At 39.2% G+C, this 21650-nt stretch overlaps 1 protein-coding gene across 2 annotated transcripts; it reads right to left on the reverse strand.

Annotated features, from left to right (window-relative positions):
• Nucleotides 1–653: 653 nt before the first annotated feature.
• On the reverse strand, nt 654–21311 carry flnca (filamin C, gamma a (actin binding protein 280)). Of its 2 annotated transcripts, XM_082159235.1 has the most exons (49): nt 21094–21311; nt 20558–21011; nt 18521–18769; nt 17532–17629; nt 16771–16921; nt 16399–16517; nt 16216–16293; nt 15947–16109; nt 15664–15864; nt 15460–15516; nt 14805–14942; nt 14352–14478; nt 13790–13926; nt 13506–13699; nt 13301–13414; nt 12997–13140; nt 12722–12845; nt 12479–12639; nt 12295–12385; nt 12050–12219; nt 11819–11936; nt 11441–11703; nt 10749–11346; nt 10478–10654; nt 9633–9795; nt 9348–9508; nt 9024–9191; nt 8690–8813; nt 8426–8582; nt 8138–8327; nt 8015–8038; nt 7607–7851; nt 7322–7421; nt 7090–7230; nt 6713–6841; nt 6449–6622; nt 6200–6361; nt 5916–6119; nt 5623–5775; nt 5399–5521; nt 5061–5297; nt 4695–4964; nt 4451–4588; nt 4239–4354; nt 3671–3803; nt 2237–2413; nt 1856–2074; nt 1390–1602; nt 654–1300 (listed from the first exon to the last, which is right to left on the reverse strand). In XM_082159235.1, the coding sequence occupies exons 2-49, from the start codon at nt 20928–20930 to the stop codon at nt 1113–1115; spliced, it is 8154 nt and encodes a 2717-aa protein (XP_082015361.1). In that variant the 5' UTR covers nt 20931–21011; nt 21094–21311; the 3' UTR covers nt 654–1112. The 2 variants fall into 2 exon arrangements, with proteins under 2 accessions (XP_082015361.1, XP_082015362.1); XM_082159236.1 differs by lacking the exon at nt 15460–15516.
• Between the last annotated feature and the right edge of the window lie 339 nt (nt 21312–21650).

The following is a 21650-nucleotide window of genomic DNA, read 5'->3' on the forward strand; positions in this document are numbered from 1 at the left end:
TTTAGACCATGCGCCGCGCGTCGACTATTTTTCCTGTTTTACGCCCTAAGTGCACTTGCGCCCTGCGCTTTAGACCATACACTTAGATCGTTACAATAGGACCCATGATGTGCTCCCTGTTCATTTGCTCTGTTGATTAATAAGTGGTCAAATAAAACTGTACTGCTGGACTCTGTGTTCTAATAGACAGCCCAGAAGCCAGACATTCCTACTTAATTCCTATCCTCCTTTACAGTTATATTGACTTGCTGTGTGATCTGAAAGCATTGTTTGATTTTGAGTATACAGGTGAAATGGTTTTCAGCCGATTGTTTGATTTTTGCCAGAAGTGTCAGAGGTGTAGTTTGAAGAATTGGTTTTGTGTTTAAAGTTGTGAGAAAAGGGGTTTCAAGAAATGCGTCGTAGCGATTGTGAAATTGTGAAATTGTGAACTGTAATATGAGTATGCAATATTTTGCAAAACCTGAGGGCCATATAGAATGTATTTTACCTATGTTTAAATGAACAAACTGGGCTCACAGGATATCACATTAAAATGAATAATTATTTTAAAAAAGAGCATGTCAGGACAAAAGCTAAATTTGTCGTCATGTGTGTGTGTGTGTGTGTGTGTGTGTGTGTGTGTGTGTGTGTGTATGGAAAAAACAACACACTTAAGTTTTATTCTTTATTTAAGTTTTAAATAATGCATATTAAATAATTGGTTAAGATAACAAAAAGTACATTCTATAAAGCATATAAAAGCACTGGATACATCTATACACTGTTGAAATTATCAGAACACAAAACCATTTTGCTGTAATTTTTCATGACCAACAAAAGTGCCTTTAAGAACAATAAATCTCCCTCTGTAAAATACTCACATTTTGTCTTTTGGTGATTAAACAAAACAGGCTTTTGAAAACTGAACTATATTCCTTTTTTAATTAAATAAAACTCTTCACTCTTTTAACAATAAATGGTACATTGTGGCATCCAACACAGTATTAAAATGCATTTGTGTCAAATAGGTTAGCATTAAATAAAGGGCAGCGGCCTCTAAGATCAGCTTTTGTCATAAAATAAGATTTTCTTCAGAGAAGTAGGAACTCTAGAGGTTTGACTTTAGGTGATTAGGGAGCGCTCACATGGAAGGGACTTCCTGGTACAGTTTCATCCCCCCATTTAACAATAACTACATAGTTTCCTTTCTCCTTCACTGTGTAGGTTACATTGTAAAGCTTGTTTCCCATATGTTTAACAGCCACGTCTTCACATGGAGTTCTGGGACCATGGACACCAACCATTAGCATGTTTGTACCTGAAAAAAGAAAAAGAAAAAATACCCTGTATAATTATGTATTTAGTTGGTGCTAAACCATCATTGACTTAATTTTGGTTTTATTTTACCTGCTTTACTACAGTCAACGGAAAAATTGTTCTTCTGTCCCACAAAGGCTTTGGAGAGGCCAGCACCATGACATACAACCTTACTGGCATCTGAAGTTGACTGTGAGCTGGACAGAGAACTGTAAGCTCCGGCCATCTTAGAGGTTTTGGTAACAGTTTCCACAATGACTGATGAAGTTTCATGCAAACTGTGGCCCCCAGACAGACGCATACCTACAACAAGAGACAGACATGTTAAAACCCATAGTCACAACTCTCTAACTGTGCAAATATTACAAAGCTGAAAAAACACACTGGATGTCCTATGACTTATTTAGGGTAAAACTGTTCCTGGTTCAATACAATCTAAGCTCAATGGCAGGATTTGTGGCATAATTATGTATTAATTACCAATAACAACAACAAAAATCAGGAAACATTCCATCACATCAAAGTACGAATTTCAATCAATTTGTGTTCATCCTACCTGTAACCTTTGCTTTGAAGGGACTGCCAACAATATGCTGTGGGCCACCATATTTGATGCATATAAGATAGTTCCCTGGTGCCATAGGTGTATAAGACACTTTGTAACCTTCTGGGCACTCAGAGCAGTCCATTTTGACCTTTGAGGGACCATCAATAGTAACAGATAAGGCACCTGATCCAGCCTTGCATGTGTTGACGACAAACTCAGAGGGAACCCCTACAGAACAATAAGAACATAATATTAAAATTGGATCTACTGGTGATTTATAACTGAGCAAAACCACCTGCAGCAACATCATGCTAAATCCTTCATAATACTAATCATTACATATCACTCATTTTTGCACTTATCAAGCAGAATATTACAGTGGACCAATACCTGTGCGTCCACCCTCAAGTCCTGGACCAAAGGCAGACACCATTCCTGGATCTCCAACAGATTCTGCTTCTCCAACACGGACTCTGAATGGGCTACCTGGGATATGGCTTCCATTGAACTTCACATCAATTGAATGAACACCATTCTCACGTGGAATGAAGCGAATTGCATTCTTGTCTATGAAAAGGATGGAATTATAATGTTGTAACAATTAAAGGTTGTAACATTAACATTTAACAAAGTAACATTTCAATAAGCATTTGCCATCTTTTACAATCTGTACTTTATAAAGCAATAAAGATGGCTTGGGTTATTTGTTGTCATGCTTTCAAATAAGTCATGTTCTTACAGTTTTTCTCAGTCGCTTTGGTGCATTTCTCACATCACTATTTACATTTGCACAACAGTTAGTTCAACCTCCACAACATTTAGTCATTTGTGCGCATCATAGTAGCAGTTTCTCATTCCTTCCAACAAATTGTAAATGCTTTTGGACATGCATCAATTGCTTTCATACAACTCTCTGCTGTTTTAAAACGTTATCATTTGCTTATGTCATGTCAGTCAAAATTAACTATACTTGTGAATGCTGAATAGTCATTCCATATAAAACTAATAGTCCTCATTTCATTGCTTGAGTCATTGCATACAAAAATGTTGAACTAGTTGTCAAAATCTGTCAAGCAAATTTTACACATTTCTTTAAATCTTTTTTTTTTCCTGAAAATGTCTCCTAAATTGAACAATACCAGACAGAGAGGAATGTCTGGATGTGCATGAATGATTACAGTACTATGTATGTTGTATGTTCAGATCCAATATGTACTGCAATATTGTTTCCAGTTGTGCACAGCTCTACCCAAAGGGAGTTTATGTTTGTTGTAAATAAGGGTGTATTTTTTCTTTTGCACAATGCTGTGAACAAATTAGAATTGCAAAGAGCATATGCAGTAAAAATGTGAAACATACATATTCAGTGTCTTGTACTCACTGTTACCTCACTAAATACAGTAAGGTGTAACTTTACTGTATTTTTCAAATGGCTGTGCAAATAGTAGTGCTGTCTTGAGCATTTCCAGGTAGTGTCACCAAGATCTGACTTTTTTTGCATTGGAAAACATTTACAGAGCAAACTTTCATAATGAAAACATGACAAAGCCATTTGACTATCTTGTTCATAGACAATGGTGTCAGGACTTTTCATCTTGATGACACTGACACTTTCATTGACATAAATACTTGCTTTTGAGGAATGAGCTATCCATTTTGAGCAAGTGACACGCTTTTGCAGGTTATCAACTAGGTTTTGCAGTTTGTACTAATTGTTTTGAGAACGGCATTAACTGTTGTGCAAATGTAAATAGTGATGTGAGAAATGCACCAAAGCGACTGAGAAAAACTGTAAGACAAAACATAAACAAGTCTACAACTCACCGCTATCCAGTTCAGTGACATAACACTCCTCTACTACACCAGAGGGTGCATGTACTTTAGCATCTATGACACCCCTCGCCCCATTCCTCTGAACCGCAAATGAGGCTTCCTGATTAACCTTCAAATCCTTCTCCTGCAAATGAAAAGAGGAATGACAGTTTGATTTCTGACTCCAAAATGCTCAGATAGATAGATAGATAGATAGATAGATAGATAGATAGATAGATAGATAGATAGATAGATAGATAGATAGATAGATAGATAGATAGATAGATAGATAGATAGATAGATAGATAGATAGATAGATAGATAGATAGATAGAGCACACTTAAGAACACTTAATCCTTGCTCAATAAAAATATAGTATGGCCCTGGACAGACATGGAGTCGAATTACATTTCGAGCACAAAAATAGCTGAGCCATGACTCAAAGAGTTGTTCTGGCAAGCGTTTATTTCACTGTTGCTGTATAGTTACTACCATGTGTTCAGTCAGTGCATGTTATATAATATCCCTCATTGTTCCTTATTGTTTTGTAAGGTACAGGCTAGCTGTGACTTGAGCTTACCTGAAGGCTTGTAACAGTAAGTCGACGTGCATCATCAGACAATGTGGCAACAGGAACAATGAAGGGGCTATCTGGGATATGTTCATTATTGAACTTGATGGAAACTTCATAGTCACCTGAGAGGAGAAATGGGGAATGAGAATGCAATGATTTCAACTGATTTTGCTATCTGATTGTAACTCAAATCATAGCAACTTTTTTGTAAATCTTACCTGGCTCTTGCACAATGTAAATAACACCACAGGATCCATCTTTTCTGTCTTCAAAGGAGATTTCAGCCTTGCTTGGCCCCTCTATAGCAATAGACAGACCGCCTGCTCCAGCCTCTCTTGTCCAAATACTGAATTCAGCTATCAGAGCGTAATGAAAAGAGAGATGCAGTAAATTAAAGAAAAAAATGTATACACATCTCTATCATTACAAAAATAAGAAGAAAACAATTTGTTTAAAACATACCAGGAACTTTTGCAACAGCTCTCTCTAGGCCTGTGCCTCCAGCCCGGACCTTGTGGGAACCTCCTTCTCCGAGAGGCCCGACTGTAAACTGGAAGGGGCTTCCAGGGACATGCTCACCCCTGTATTTGACGTTGACAGTGTGAGAACCCATTTCGACAGGTACAAAGCGGACTCTGTAGGTACTGTTCCCGCTATCAACAATCTCTGCATCTGTTACGTTTCCACCAGGGCTGGTCACCTGGGCTGTCATTCCCTGGATCCCTGTGTCACCTGGAAAGGGGAGAACAAGTAAAGGAAACGATGAAACAAGAACTATAGGCGGTGGTGTTTTTTTGGTGGTGGTGGTACATCATAATAAAGATTTACCCTCTTGCCGAACTGTACCAAAGCTTCCCAGTCTTTCTCTTCCCAGGAAGGATCCAAATACATCTCTGAAAGGGTCGCCGCCAAGCTCTGTGCTCTCCTCTACGTGTACTTCCCGCTTAGTCTCACCACCATGTGACTTGCTGATTTCTGTGCGTTCTGTGCGTGTGTAAGTGTGGCTACTGCGTGTGAAGGTACGAGTTAAGCGCTCCTGTGCTGACATCATCTGAAACCAATTTCCTAAGTAAAAAATAAATCAGATTTCAGACACCTTGGCTAATACTGTCACAGTTAATTGTATTCTAACTCTCACAATCTAATTTATTGGTATTTGTTTTTACCTGGAATTTTAAGGTTTAGGTCACATGCGCTGCCCACTGAAGCAATAGAGGCAGCTTGCCTTTTCCTTGTTATACTCTCCTTCATCCTTCCTTCTCCTGTTATCTTCACTGTAAAAGGACTTCCTACGGAGTGGTGCGAGCAAACAAAATGTTACAAATCTCTGCCGTAATGGACTGCCAGCCTACATGAGCATATCACTGTAAAGAAACACTGAAAAAGTAACCTGGTATATGTTTGTCTGCAAACTTGATGTTGATGATGTAGTTGCCTGGTTCAGTGGGGCAATATGTCACTTTACATGTTCCATCTTCCACATCCTCACAATTGATATCCACTTTACTTGGACCCTCGATGGACAATCCAAGACCTCCATATCCTTTGAATCAAGACACCGTGGAAATAAATTAAATTAGGTGGTTTGAATTTGGTTTGAATTTGAAATCATACATAGACAAATCATGCAAGTTCAAAAGCTCATAACAGAAAAGAAAAAGAAAAAAAACTGTAAGAACATACCAGCATTTCTGGTGTCCACAAAGAACTCTGCCACTTCAAAGGTATGAGCTTCAACCAAACCTTTACCAAAAGCCTTGACTCTGCTGGCCTCTCCGATTTCAGTTGGTCCTACCATAATCTTAAAAGGGCTGTTGTTCACATGTTTCCCACTCTTCCTCACGCTGACCTCATGCTCCCCCACTTCCTTTGGGGTGAAGGAGAGACCTGGTGAAGCAAGGGGAGCAGAGATTAATCAAAGCCAATCTAGTACACGCAGAAAACATTTGATGGCCTCTTGTGCTTACCAATGTGCTGGTTGGGCAACCTCTTCAGTAGGCAAGGTTCGTCCTTTCCTGATGGAGCTTTGATGCTAGCTGTCAGATAGCTCAGGTCTGTTTCAGTGATCTTCAGTGAGACATCTGCCGCTGTGCCAACGTTCATCTGAGACCTTCGGAGTGAATCATCACCTACACAAACAGACATATTACAGGTAAGGATGGCAAGAGTTCAGTTATTTTTAAGCATAAACACAAGTGACACATTTCTTATCGTACCAGTAATTTTTGCAGTGAAGGGGCTGCCAGGAATATGGCTGTTGTCAAACTTGACAATGATGTTGTAATCACCAGGTGCAGTGGGCAAGTAGGACACAGTGCACGTACCATCTTTATTGTCCTTACAACTGATTTCAGCTTTAGATGGACCCTCTACAGCAAGGGACAAACCACCTGTGAAGGGCAAACAAAATGGACTATTTGGCACACTTTTTATTAAAAATATATTTATATATTTGCTTTGCTGCAAACACCTTTATGTACCTTGTCCAGCATTCTTGGTAACAACCGTAAAAGTGGCCAGTTTATTGATTATCCCATGACACAAACCAGGTCCATAGGCTGTCACCATCCCACTGTTCATTACATCTACATAGAACTGCAAAGGACTTCCTGTGAACATATTTGCATTGAAGCTGTGATTCTGTAAACTACATAACGCAGTGTATTATTTCACTGACATCTTAAATTACTTAAATTAAGCAGAAAAGCGAAACTCTCTACTAGCATTGTGTGTTTGCAATTGCAAATGAGTTTGATATTATCAAATAAAAGTTATTTTTATTTTATTTTAAGTACATCTTGAGTGTCCAAATGTTTTTTTGGGCCATTTCGCACATAATGTGAAAAGGGGGTCCAACCTGGGATGTGGTTGCCATCATACTTTATGTCCATTTCATGCAGGCCTCTCTCTGTAGGCTGAAATTGCACTGTGACTGTTCCATCTTTGTTGTCCCTGATGAAGGGACGAGCTGTCTTACCAGAGGGCATACGCACCTCGCCTGCAAATAAAACAGAGGTGGGATACTTCTAACAACAGCACACAAAAGTAGTACGATTTTTGCTCTAAATTAACATGATTAAAGATGTTACCACTGAGCTCTCCTTGCTGGACAGTGAATGGGATAACTAAGTTCAGGGGTTGAAACATGGGTTTTGTGTCGTCTCTCGGTGCAACAGGCTGATCTGTAGCCTGAGATAGCATAAGAAAGACAAGCAACAATGATTTCAAACAGTGGCCTGCTCACTGTCACTGCAGTACTGAATATTTTATCCATTCTGTTGTAATGTCCCTGGTATTGATATCAATAGATCTATAATTGGTTTATCAGGCCAGTGATACGCAGTTCAACACACCTGTTCAGTAATATCACTCACCATGACTTGAAAAGGGCTTTTAGGAATATGTTGCCCTCCGAAGCGGATTGTGATGACATATTTTCCCGGCTCGGGTGCAGTATAATATATGTCGAAGGTGCCATCTGGATTTTCTGTAACATCCATATCCAGCTCAAGGCCATTTGGGGTCAGAACTGTACATGTCACCTTCCCTTTTCCAGCAGCCTTGGCATCCACAGTGATGAATGTCTCTTCTGCCATCTTAATATTGGGCCCAAGGCTTTCTGCTCAAATAACAATATTGTTAAAAACCGAATAACTTAATTATAGAACCATATTACTTGGTGTAATGGTAAAATATTTATAATGGTAGAATATTTAATTATAGAATATATCACTATACAATAATTCATAAAAATATTTAAAATTAATTTTCTGATTCCTTACCAACACCATGTCCTCCAATAGACACTGAAAATAAAAAGCAAGCAAAAATGAAATGAAAATCAGTAAAAACAAGAGTTACGAAAAGAAAGCACAAAACACCAAGCACCAAAATGGAAAGAATACCTGTGAGCAGACACTTGCTGGCATCACCAGTTGGTAAGGCTTGGATATTGTAAGGTGAGAATGGAATGTTATCTCCACCATACTTAATGGTTATGGTGTAGCGGCCAGTCATATCTGGCACATAAGATACAGTGTAAGTTCCATCTCTGTTGTCTTGAATGCTGGCTTTTTTCGGCTTTCCCTCTGGATCCTAAATAGAACACAACGTTTAAATGCCCTGCTCTGGTAATATATGCCTTATTTTGAGGTTTTTTATATTTATATATGTATATATATAAATGTGCTCACAAGGATTTGAACTGTCAGAAGGCCTTTCCCTGCATCGCGAGCATCAATGGTAAACTCCACTGGTAGACTGGCAGCAACTCCTTTAGTGTCCAGACCAGGTCCGCTAGCCCGCACCTTACTGGCATCGTGTGAGGGGGCTGAATTGACTTTGAATGGACTGTTTACAACCACAAAACAAAAGAGATGCAAATTATGTCTTCAAGTCACATTATTGTCATATGGTAACAATTAAACAGTCTAAAATGCATGACTTTAAGATCTTACCTGCCAGGTACTTCTTGGTTGGCGTATTTGACAGACACTGTGTGTGGCCCCTCCTGCGCAGGGGTGTAGTTGACAGTATGCGTTCCATCTCGGTTGTTTTTAACAACAACAGGCTCAAGAGTTCCTGTAAGACAGAACATGTTCAAGATTTCATGTATCAAGTATGGCAAGTATGGAACATATCAACTGAATTCAGAACTGCATACTAGTATACTACTCATACTTCGAATTCAGCAATTCTTCTACAGTGTAGAAGTACATTTAAACAAGTTATTTAGTGTTAGACTGGATCAGAGCATATTTGTAATGGACTGCAGGGGTTCATGTTTTGTACCTTTTGGTCCATACAGCTGGACCTCTAGAGGAGCCAGTCCTGCTTTGCTACTGTCCACAGTGAAGGTTTGTGGAACATGTGCTGTAACTCTGTTAGCAAGTCCAGGACCTGAGCACTTCACCTTACTGACATCCACCACATCCTTAACCAGCACCCGAAATGGACTGCCTGAGAACAAAAACCCCAAATATGAAGTAATTATAGAACTATACAATTTAAATTAAAAATTATATAGAGAATCTAGTTAAGGTATTTATCTAGTATTGGTAGTTAACATCTTTATAGGTAATTAGATAGATAATAATTAGATAGATATATATTCACCTGGAATAGGCTGGCCTCCATAAGTGATATTGACATCATAGTCTCCAGCAGTGAAAGGCATATATTCAACACTGCAACTACCATCTTTGTTGTCCTTACAGAACATTTTGGATTCTGATGCTCCTTCAATGGTCAAACCCAAACCACCTGTCCCAGCACCCCTTTAAAATAAACATGGATGTACAATTAGATGTTAATTTCCCACATCTAATCGAGCTTTAAAGCAACTATGAGTTTCTTTTAGGGCATCAATGATGCTACAGTATTTGCATACATAGTCCATACCTTGTCTCCACTGTGAAGCAGTTGGGTTTGTTAACTAGCCCACCTTCCAGGCCTGGACCATAAGCTCGAACACGTGTTGGGTCACAACCTTCTACAACTGACACCTTAAAGGGGCTCTTAGGAACAGCAACATCATCATAAAAGACCTCGATCAGGTGCAAACCTACACAAAACAAAGAATTACTTTCATTTGAAGAACTCAGCTTTATGCCAATCCAACTTCATAGGCTACATATAGCTGTCTTACACATATTATTTAATATTATTTTATTTAGTTTATAATTGCATCTATAAAATAAGAAAGAACCTTCAGAGTTTGACAGCATATAGTTTTGTAGTGTTTCTAGAAAGTATTTGTAATAGGCTCTGTTTGAACTGCAGCTGTCATTGGTATTAATATAAGATGTATTTCTGTACGGATGTGCAGAGCGCCCAAGTCAGGCACACAACTATTTAATGATCTCTTTTTACAATGCATTTCCTATTTATAAACTCCCTCTCCATCTGTCATATGCTCTCATTCAGTACCGCTTCTAAGCTCTAAAAGCTTCTCAAACCCTGTCTTGTCTGTATATGTACTCCAGGGGCCCCCCTTTGCAGGAACCCCTAAACTTTGTGGGAAAGTGGATCACAAGGGATGAAATACCCAATCCATTGTATAATATATATACATACATGTATCTTTTTCTAAAAAGATATCTCATTTGAAAAACTTAATACTCACTTAGCATTCACATGTATTTATATATAAAATATTTAAAACTCTTTGAAAGCCTTTGAAAAAACCCTCACTTTCAACATATTTTTTTCCTTAAACATATTTGTTCTGTGTTTGAGTGACATACCATCCTCAAAAGCAGTATATTCCACTCTATATGTGCCGTCGCCCTTATCAGTGATATATGCATCTGTGTTAGCGCCTGATGGATTGATGATGCGAATCTTAACATGATTCCCTCCTTTGGTCTTAGTCTGGGCCCGGGCATCCACAATGAAGTGTGTTGTCACTTCCCTGAGGACCCCTTAAGTGACAGAAAAACAGGAAAATAAGGTATAATTGATTTGCGGTTGGAAAGTTAATCACAGAAAGTTGTTGTTTACATTTTTAAATATTACCTCTTGGCTCGACTCCAGGTCCATACACTTTAATCCCACTCGTGTCCACTGACGGCTCCACCAGAACATGTATGGGGCTCTTGGGCACCTGCTGGCCTCCATATTTAATTGTGATGGTGTGTGCCCCATGAAAGAGTGGGGTGTAGGTGACAGAGAATGTTCCATCACTGTTCTTTTTAATACAAACTTCAGCTTGAGCCCCTGAATCTGACACAATCTCAATGGTGAGTTCAGCCTCTCCGGCTCTACTGCAGTCCACTGTGAAACTGGCCACCTCACCAGCTTTAGCCCTCTCTAGTCCTGGTCCACTTACTATAACCTTGCCAGCATCCAGAGCTGGCTTGACAGCAGCTTTAAAAGGAGAGCCAGGGATATGAGCCTCCCCAAATAGGATATTGATGTTGTAGTCACCAGCCTCTGTGGGCAAGTAGAAAACAGAGCAGGTTCCATCACCGTTGTCTTGGCACTCAATCTTCGCCTCACAGGGGCCTTCCAATGTTAGACCCAGACCACCAGCACCTGCCCCTTTTGTGTCTATAGTGAACGGTGCAGGCTGACCCACAATACCACCCTTAAGTCCTGGTCCATAGGCACGAACCTAGTGGGAAATCCAGTAACATTAAATTATAGAGCTCACACAATAATTTTACAAAGTCACGAGACCTTTTATTTCCAATAGGCTGTGCTCTTACTTTGGAAGGATCGGCAGGCATGAGTCCCTCCACAGAAAAGGGACTTCCTGGAACAGGGTTCCCATCATAGCTGATGTCCACCTTGTAATGACCCTCCTCAGGTGGGATGTATTTCACACAAGTGGCCTCTTTTGTCTTGTCTGATTCCAACTTACAAGGTATTGGTCTACCAGAGGGTGAGGTTATGCTCACTTGTACCATACCCTGTCCACCTGCCCCTTTTGTGCTAACAATAAACTCTTGGTCCTTTCCAACTTCCACTTCTGCAACACATACAGCAGTTTAGTAAGCATGAGAGCAGTATGCATTTACAGTTGATAGTTCAGGTTGTAAATTACTTTGGCATAAGTGGTTTAACTGTTGAGTTAAAGTGCTTACTTTCATTTAGGCCTTGAACTTTGACTTTGCCAAGATCGAGTGAAGGGGCAACTGTGACTTTGAAAGGGCTTTTGGGAACAGGATCCCCACCATGTGTGACCATGATAGCCATCTCACCCTAATTTGCAGAAGATTAAGCATTTATTGCTGGTGACACATAACCTTTCCAATCTTAATAATATTCATGTTCAAAGCAAAAAAGACATGGAATAGATGATAGTGACCCCTGACCTGATGAAGAGCAGTGTACTTCACAGTGTAGGAGTAATCATGATTATCAATGATCTCAAAATCTTTAACAGCGTTTCCTTTAAAAGCAGTTTTGAACTGCACATCTGGTTTTGCCTTTCCTGCTCCCTTTGTGAAGATGGTGAAATGGGTTGGAATATCCACTTGAATGCCTGTAAAGCAGAGTTGTGTCAATTAAAATTAATTTCTCTGTGGCTTAAGGTCTTAATGTTGCGGCTTACACCCACCTGTCTTGTTCAGTCCAGGACCTTCAGCTCTGACTTTACCAGCATCATGAGACGGATCCACCTTGACTTTGAATGGGCTGCTGGGGATTTCCTGTTATAAGCAGAGAATAGTTTGATATGTTCACTTAGCATTAGTGTGCAGTTGGGTGCAGGCAAGAAGCAAGAAGTTTGTTCAGTGCTTTACCTGATCTGCAAAAAGCACCATGATTGTGTAACGGCCAGGGCCAGGGGGTGTGTACTTGACAGTGAAGGTGTCATTGTCATTTTTAATGATGTCAAAATCGATATCTGCCTCTGCTGGACCCACCACACCTGGGGCACATTTGATGCCAATGCTAATATCACCTAAGATATAGTCAGAATGGTTAGCCACATTCAAACCTTTTTACAGTGTCATATAATGAAAAAACAAACTCATTATGCAAACCTTGGCCAGCTTTACTGCAGTCGACAGTGAAGTAGGTGGGCTCATCTGCCTTTAGGCCAGTTTTCTCAACTCCAGGCCCATAGACCTTCACTTTGTCAGGATGACAGCCTTCACCAACAAGAACCTTTAAAAACAAAGTTTTAAGCAATGGACTATAAAATCAGCAATGATGTGCAAAAAACAAAGCGAAATCTCAAAGAAAACAGTGACTCAACTTATGGTGCTTTTACAACACATAATAATACAAACCGAAATACTGCACTGGGAATACTCACTCTGAAGGGACTCTTGGGTACGTTGACCTCCCCCCAGGTTAATATGATGGTGTGCTTCACTGGCTTGGTAGGAACATACATACAAACAAAAGTGCCATCTCCCTTATCAGTAATTTGAATGTCAATCACACAGCCCTCAGCATCCTAGAAGAAAGTTTGCAGAAATATAAGAATTCACGTTTGCATATATGTGTCTTTGCCATCTGTTACCCTTTAACACTGATTCTACTGGCAGGACTAATGCTTAGCATTAGTCTACAATCATTGCCAAAGCAAAGCACTGAGAATATTAAAGATATTAAACCTGAGCATAGATCTTCAGACTGCCTTTGCCAGCTTCTCGAGCATCTACAGTGAATTGTGTTGATTTGTTGACAATAATTCCGGTGGGCTCCAGGCCTGGCCCAAATGCTTTGACCTGCACATGAGATTCATCAGATCAATAACACTGACACTGACAAAAAAAAATCAGAGATTACTTTTGATTATTGTTTCCATGTGTAAACCACCTTCTCAGGGAAGATATCATTAGCTGCTGGAAGGATATGGGCCATGAATGGGCTGTCTTTGATATCTTCATCATCACAGATGACATGAACTGCATAATCTCCGGGTTCGGTGGGCCAGTAACGCACATCACAGGAACCGTCACCTTTATCATCACACTCTATCTTTGCTTGAGAAGGTCCCTCAATTGAAAACCCTTTAAAGAAAAGAGATGGTATGTAAAAATTTGCTGGACACATAAAAGAAAGTATCTTAATTATTGTCTTCCTTATGTAGAATTACCCACCTAGAGTTCCTACTTCTGTTCCAATGGCCTCAACAACAAAGTCAGCTGACTTTCCAACCATTCCAGTCTTCAAGCCAGGACCCCAAGCCCGCACCTTTTGCGGTCCAGCTTCCTTGCTGACTTCCACTTCAAATGGGCTAAAATAATCACATTTTAAACAGTGCTGAGATTGAACATAAAATATAATAGAGGAAACTTTGACACAGAGGAAGGGGTGAAAGTGATTTCACCAAGTAAAACATGTTCCTTGATAAATCCTGAAAAAACATTTTAATCAATCAATCAGATTTGAGGGATACGTTTACAGTTAATGTCAAGTTTAGGCTTACAAAAAGGGGAAGGGCCTTCTACACCATTCTTATTCATCTGTCATTTCCCTCTGATTTTAGGGATAAGTTATGGGCAGGGTTAGGGTTAAGGGTAGGGATAGGGTTAGGACAATGTTTTTGGACAGGAATGTTGATCCAGGAATATATCTTGCTTGGCAAAATCATGGCGACCTAGAGGAAGGTGTTTATATTTGCATTACGGTGGTTAACTAAGATGTACAACTAGCTCTCACCTGCGTGGGATAGGTTGGCCTCCCCATGTGATGTTTACAGTATATTTTCCAGGCTTAACAGGGCAATAATCACACTTGAACTCTCCATCACCAACATCACGTACTTTCACAGGAACCTCTACTCCTCCTGAAAACATATGCATAGAATACTCTAAATGTTTCTAAATGTAGAGACTAAGAATTACAGCAAGGACGTAAAATGAATTCATTATGTAGTCAAAGTGTACACAATTAATAGTCAAAGTATCTAGCCAAGTAAGAAAGTGTAAGTAAGAAAATGTAACACATCTGATTGTACTATGTAGTACATTTACTTGTTTTTTTTGTTTTGTTTTTTTTGGAAAGGTAATTGCGTTAGAATACAAGTTTTTCAGAATACAAGTGTTCAGTTTTAACAGTAAAATAATCCCCACAATATACCCCAGAAAGAAAGAAAGTTTATAAATGACTCACCTGGCCCTTTCACAGAGACCTTCAACTCTCCAGTTCCTGCTCCTTTGGTAAAAACTGTGAAATCCGCCACCTCCTTAACCCGAACGCCGTTAGGCTGCAGTCCCCGGCCAGCTGCACGGCAGGCATTGGCATTGCTGGCTGATGGGGAAAAAGAAACAAAATAAACATATTATAAAATGTCCCCAACTTTTTTAAATGCACAGACTGAAGCAGTGTTAGTAAGATCAAGCGAGGTGCTGTGCTTCTGGTCAGTTGCTCTGATGACAAACAGGAAAACTGGACAAGTCATTTATGATAAGAATAAAATATAGGACATTCATAGAATACAATAGGATATTCACAAAATACAATACAAAAAACATACCAGTATTACAGTGACAGATTGCTAGAATGGTCATTTTATAAACATCCAAACTGACAGTATTACAAAATGTTTTGCTTTTATAAAGATGTATAAAATCAATTTAAAATCTTTTTTCAACATGACACTCATACAAATATTATGTAAGTTCATGTGTTCCTCCAATTCAAACACATAACTTTGGTATTGCTCTTTTCCTACCATGCCTCAAAGTAGGTGTTTTGATGTATGGTAGGAATTAAGCTGCTGCGAACAAGCAAGAAGCTAAGCTTTAGCCCGCAGAGGTTTGCGCACCTTTCTTTTTATGAGGGGGTATCAGCTTCATGGGAACAGCAGAAGGTTTAGGGTGTGCTACAAAATAAACAATTGTGTTTTTGGTGTGGGAGGGAGATTCTTTGACTTTCTTTGTTGCTCACTGTTCCAGTATGGCTGACACATTTAAAGACATTTGATTAATTCAACAAGATATATAAGAAAAGAAAATTATCAGATGTTTACCCTCGGAGATGTTCACTTTAAAGGGGCTGTTGGGTATGGGCTGCCCAGCAAAGGTCACATGGATGGTGTGCGGCCCCTCCTGAAGGGGTTTGTAGGTGCAACGGAACATGTTATCACCCTTGTTTTCTAGAAGAACTTCCACAGTGTTGTTTTTATTCTGAGGGTCAACAATGACCACGCTAACATCTCCAGCCCCAGCACCTGAAATGAGTGAGACAGAACCGTGAGAGCAACTTCATATAGAAAAACCTCTTCCAAAACACATTTTGTGCATTCTGCTCACCTGCAGTATAGATGTCAAAATAAGTAGGTTTATGGGCCACATTGCCAACTGCCTCAAGTCCTGGTCCTCGAGCCTGAACTTTGCTGGGATCCCCCAGAGCCTTTGCCACATTCACCATGAAGGGGCTCTTATCAATGTCCTGACCAGCAAAGAGTACCTTCACCTGTGATATAATAGAATAAATAAACAACCATGCAACTGGAAGCAAACCAGTTTATATCCTCAAATGGACACTGTACAACCAACTATGTTTTTGTACTAATGCATACCTTGTGGGGTCCCTCAACCTTGGGCACATAAGTGACAGAGAATGTCCTTTTCTTGTCATTGTTGGCGACAACTTTAGCCTTAATTTTAGGAAAATTAAAAGATAGATTTTAGTTTAAAATGGTTTGTTTCACATTGATGCAACAGTTACAGAATGTTAGAGAAATATATCTGTCACTTCTCACCTCCTCAGTGTGACCCTCTGGGTCCTCTACATATACAATCACTTCACCAAGTCCAGCCTCCAGTGTTTCTACAGTAAATACAGCTGGCTTCAAAACCATGTTCCCCTGAGGCTCAATACCTGTTTTCATAAAAATAAAAATGAACTGTCATACATATTAAGTCTTTCAACAACAGCAATACTCAGAATGTACATATTGAATACTTGATTGTATGCAAAGTACGCAAATCCAGCATAAATAGCCCTTATTTTAAAATTCCTTTTACTAAATCTGTATGTGTGGCTCAAAAACTCATTATTAGTGTTTGTGACAAACATTTTTCGTGATGTTTCAACTGAACTTGGAGTACAGTATAAGCCTTTGTTTGCTCACCTGGTCCATAGGCCTTGGCTTTTTTGGGGTGCAGCTGCTTTGGCTTAAGAGGGGCTCCAGGCTTCAGTTTAGCTTTGGGAAATTGAGAGAGGTATGTCATCACTGAATGCTCATCCACATCCGGATCCACAATTTCCTCTGGAGCTATCACCTAGAGATCAAAAATGCATACATGTCAGATGAATTAAGAATTAAGTATACAGGGCCTCATTAACTAATAACTGCTTTCAAGTTCCATATGTATGTGCTCAGAAAAAAAATATTACACCAAATTTCCATTGGAGAAGTAACTAGTGAACTAGTCAGAAAGCCTGTTTATGATGACATAAACATTGGAAAAAGAAGCCACACCCTTCCAGCATTTCTTTTTTCACCATCACATTTGTTCTACCATCACAAGGTGGTGGCAATCTCTTCAGATACTATATTTATCCACAGAGTGCCGAGGTTTGAGAGCGGCCTTCAACAAGCCAGCAGGATTTACCAGGAGCCAGACCCCTCCCACATCCCCTCAACAGTCAGCAGGGAATTTAGCCTCAAGAATTTATGACACACATGCTACACCATCCATGGAATCTCACACTTATCCCATGAGGATGACGGAGCATGCACCCACTATGTGTCAAAGTGCTGAAAACACTAACATTTTACACAAACCCATGCCTAGACACTACCTTCCTTATGACTTCCTTTTATACTTTCAAGTAGAGTATAAAATTCATTGGATAAACAAGTGGTGTTAATGTTGAGTGGATGTTCACCTGTGGCACACCAAGCCAGTCATCCGCCTGCTGCATGGCCTCACGAGCATTTGCAACAGGCTGGTTGGGGTCCCATTTTTGCCAGTCAGGGCACAGACCTACAGAAAGAGTTAAATTGGTATGAGTGAATAATTTCACTTCTTCATTTAATGAGGTCGTAAGCCACAAACTATACTTAAAAAGTAAAGGAAACATTTTATTGAAACAATAATGACCTACATTTATAAATCAGTTATGTTATCAGGCCTCCCATAAACTTGGTATGTTCTTTATAAATTGTTTATTAAAAATGTCAAAAGAAACATATAATGTATCCAAAATATAAAATGATAATGGTAATGCTGTGATTTGTCAAAAGCCAGCAACACCCTGTATGGTCATGACTGTCTCACAGGGACTGTTTCATATCAACTACACTGAAGTAAACACTTTACTTCACTATCCCTCTCCTAAGTACGGCTCCATGTGAGCAAAGAATGGCGCAGGAAGTAGGTCATGATTTAGTTTTTTACTTTTTACTTTTTTTTATTTATTATTATTGCCATGTTATTATTTCTCTTCCTAATGACAATAAAATGGGTTAAGCTCTCTAAAAGGAAAGGGGGGAAGGAGGATAGTCACACAAAACTATTCAGAATTTTATTAAGACTGTATATACTAATTTCCTATTTAATGATTTGATTACATTACTTAATGTAAAGTACGTTGTATATTGGCACTGAATTATATTGGCAGTGTCGTTTTATATTGGCACTGAAACTCAATCAATTCTATTTATGACAATTAATTATCTTGTGTTCTTGCCCTTTTGTCTAAAAAATCAAAAAATAAGTTAACCATCAAATTGGTCAAAGCATTGAATATAGCGTGAGAACCTGAAATCTCTGGACAAATGTGATTGTTAACCAGGACTTCCTCACCCAAACACAAATGGCCAAAGTCAAATTAAGAAAACAGCTACACCTGATAATGTCAGAATGTGTACTTACCAGGGGCACAGTTGTCCACGAGAGCACCAAGGGCCTTGCCATCCCTCCAGTCTTTGTTAAAGTTGTTTATAGGTAGCTCTGGAACCTTGTTCTGAATCCATCCCAGCAATCTTTGTTTGGGAGTGAGTTTCTTAACCTCTTCATCATCCTCATCATCCCACATGGGCATGGAGATGGAATAATGGAGAATGAGTGTCCATATGAGACCCAGAATCAGTTTCAGGTTCCCATCTACAATGGCTTTGCTGTCTACACAGGTCAAAGACAATCACAAGAAAACTGATTTTTTACATTTAGCATCTCAGAAATAACACTGCAGGCTGTTAAAGGCTTAGTTCACCCAAAAATAAACATTCTGTCAAGATGTTTGAATGAAATCTGAGAGATTTATGTCCCTCCATTGACAGTCCATGCAACTACCACTTTGATGCTTCAAAAAGTTAATAAAGAGAACATAGAACTAATCAATATGAATTAAGTGTTTTAGTCTTACATTTCTGAAGAGACAAGATCGCTTTATATGACGAACATATTTAATTTAAGCTTTTATTCACATATAAACATTCATCAACTAACACATCAGTTATAGTAAATGTAGGCTGAAGCATGTTTGATTGACGTGCGAGTAACAATGAGGTTCATTCTCTTGTTACGCATCAACGTTTGAGCTTCTGCAAAAAAACAATGAGGTTTGTTCTCACATGTCCAGGCAAGTGCAGTTGAGCTTCTGTTTACGTTTTCACTGATCAATTTTTACATGTGAATAAAAGCTTAAATTCAATCTGTTCATCATATAAAGCGATCGTGTCTCTTCAAAAGAAATTGGACTAAACTGCTCAATTCATTTGGATTAGTTTTACGATCTCTTTATGAACTTTTTGAAGCGTCAAATTGGTAGTTGCGTAGCTGTCAATGGAGGGACAGAAAGCTCTCAGTTTCATTAAAATATTTTCATTAGTGTTCCGAAGATGAACAAAAGTCTTACAGGTTTGAAACAACATGAGGGTGAGTAAAAAAAAACATACATTTGTGAGTGAATTAACCCTTTACGTAGTCAAGTCTCCTAAACAACTTCACACAACTGGTTTACACAAAGTCAGTTCTTTATCTATCAAAAGCAGCTCTAAACATTGACCAATAAACTGCAATCCTACAGTGATGTAACTGCAGTATTTACTCTGTATTCATTAATACTCCAACAAGTTTTTACAGCATGTCTAGAGACAGATCAATGTAACCTTTCACCTTATAAAAAATATAACAAACATGCTGTGGCCCTTTAGAACTATTTTCCATTTCACTGACAGATCAATGTGTACATGGTGCTGAAATACTACACCCAGACTCTGACCTGACACCCGAACTTTAGATAGGTAAAGAAGTGAGCATCTGAATGCTGATAATGTTTACGGGTAGGCTTGTGTGTGAGAGAGAGGTTTGGCAGTCAACTTTACCAGAGATACAAAAACAGCAGTAATATCAACTACATTTGCATGCTAACTTCACTTCTATTAATAAGTGATTAACAAATAATAATTTAAGAATAATTCACATTTATTAATAAGTAAAGTAGGCTACAAATTTTTGTTAAACATCAACCATGTGAAATTGTTAAATTAAGGATCTGTTCCTACACTGGGACGATCTTTGCTGAAGTTTAAATAGAAATGTTGGTAAGTGACACTTTAGATAATGGAACACATATTCACTATTCACTTTTTAGCTTGCATATTACTAGCATATGGACGTTTAGTACTTACAAAGCACATATTAATGCCTTATTCTGCGTGATCGTATTCTAGATCCTTTAACCAATACCTAAACATAACCACTACCACAACCTTGCTTACTATCAATAAGCAATTAGGAGTTAATTTATGGAAAATCCTAGATAATAGTGACTATGGGTTCTCAAATCTAAAGTGTTAACTAAATGTTTGTGTCAATACAATGATATAGAACTTAAATATAAAAACAGAAACGTATTTAACTTTAAGTGTTTTCCTGTCTAACTAGGCTAGTTAAATCAGAACTTACCTATTGACACTAATTTGATTCGCTCTCTGTCCAGAAACTCCAGCGCCACCGACACGTTCTCCAGTTTCATTTGTCTGAAGTTTGGTCTGACGTTATGCTTTCTATACATTTTCTTCTGACTGAGGACCTCTAGAAGCCCGATGAGTTTGAGCCCATCGGCCAGGTCTTTCTGGAGGTCAGTGATGCCCTTATTGACGCATTTGAGGTGTTCATTGCACCATCTTGTGAAGGTGTTCTGCTGGATCTTCTTCCACGGCGCGTCCTCGGCCAGATCTTTCTCTGTTGCTGGCATCTCTTCCTCTTCCTCTTCCCCAAGGTCCGTGCCCTGGTAGTATTGAGGCGGCAGATCGTCTAAATGTGTGTGATTGCTCATGATGGACTCTTCCTTTTATACTTCTAATGCAAGAAATTCACAGCTCGTCACTTTTGCGGGAGAGTGTCAGAGGCGCGCTCGCTGTTAAACAGATCAAAACTTGGATGAAGTAAAAAACACACACACAAAAAAAAAAACAGACAGACTTTCACATATAGCCTACTTGTGAAAAGTGATCTTCTGTCAAGACGATGATAGATTATCCGATTTACGGTTTACAAGGCGGCCAGTCCCCGTTTTTAATTCTCAGTGCCCTGTCAAATGTAGTCGCTTCTTCTTAATGGACACTTCGCGTTTGAAGAATATCACTTTATGACAAATGAAAAAGTCACTTTTGCTGATCCACAGTTCGCAGGAGTGAAACTCAGTTTGAAATGAAGAGAGGGTGAATGAAGGGGGCTTAAATGCACCCAGGACCCCTGGGATTACATCACACTGATGTCATGCTGTAAACTGGAGTATGACGAACTAGTTTTCTAATTCTGAAGGATATCTATCATAGATCAGATTGGTGGAAATAAATGAGACAGTCTGTGATTGGCCAGTTGAGACACACTTATTTCTGGACTATCGGAGTAAGTGGGCGGGGTGAAAGTCCTCTCATTTGTAAACTGTGCGCTCACCAGCCCTGTATGACAAAGTCACAGCAAAAATAGAGCGTGACGGCACAACACTTTACATTATGCTTGTCACATAGGCTGTCGTTATAACAAATGATTA

The sequence above is a fragment of the Leuciscus leuciscus genome (genome assembly GCF_965113295.1).
Source record: "Leuciscus leuciscus genome assembly, chromosome: 25".
NCBI classification, from domain to species: domain Eukaryota; kingdom Metazoa; phylum Chordata; class Actinopteri; order Cypriniformes; family Leuciscidae; genus Leuciscus; species Leuciscus leuciscus.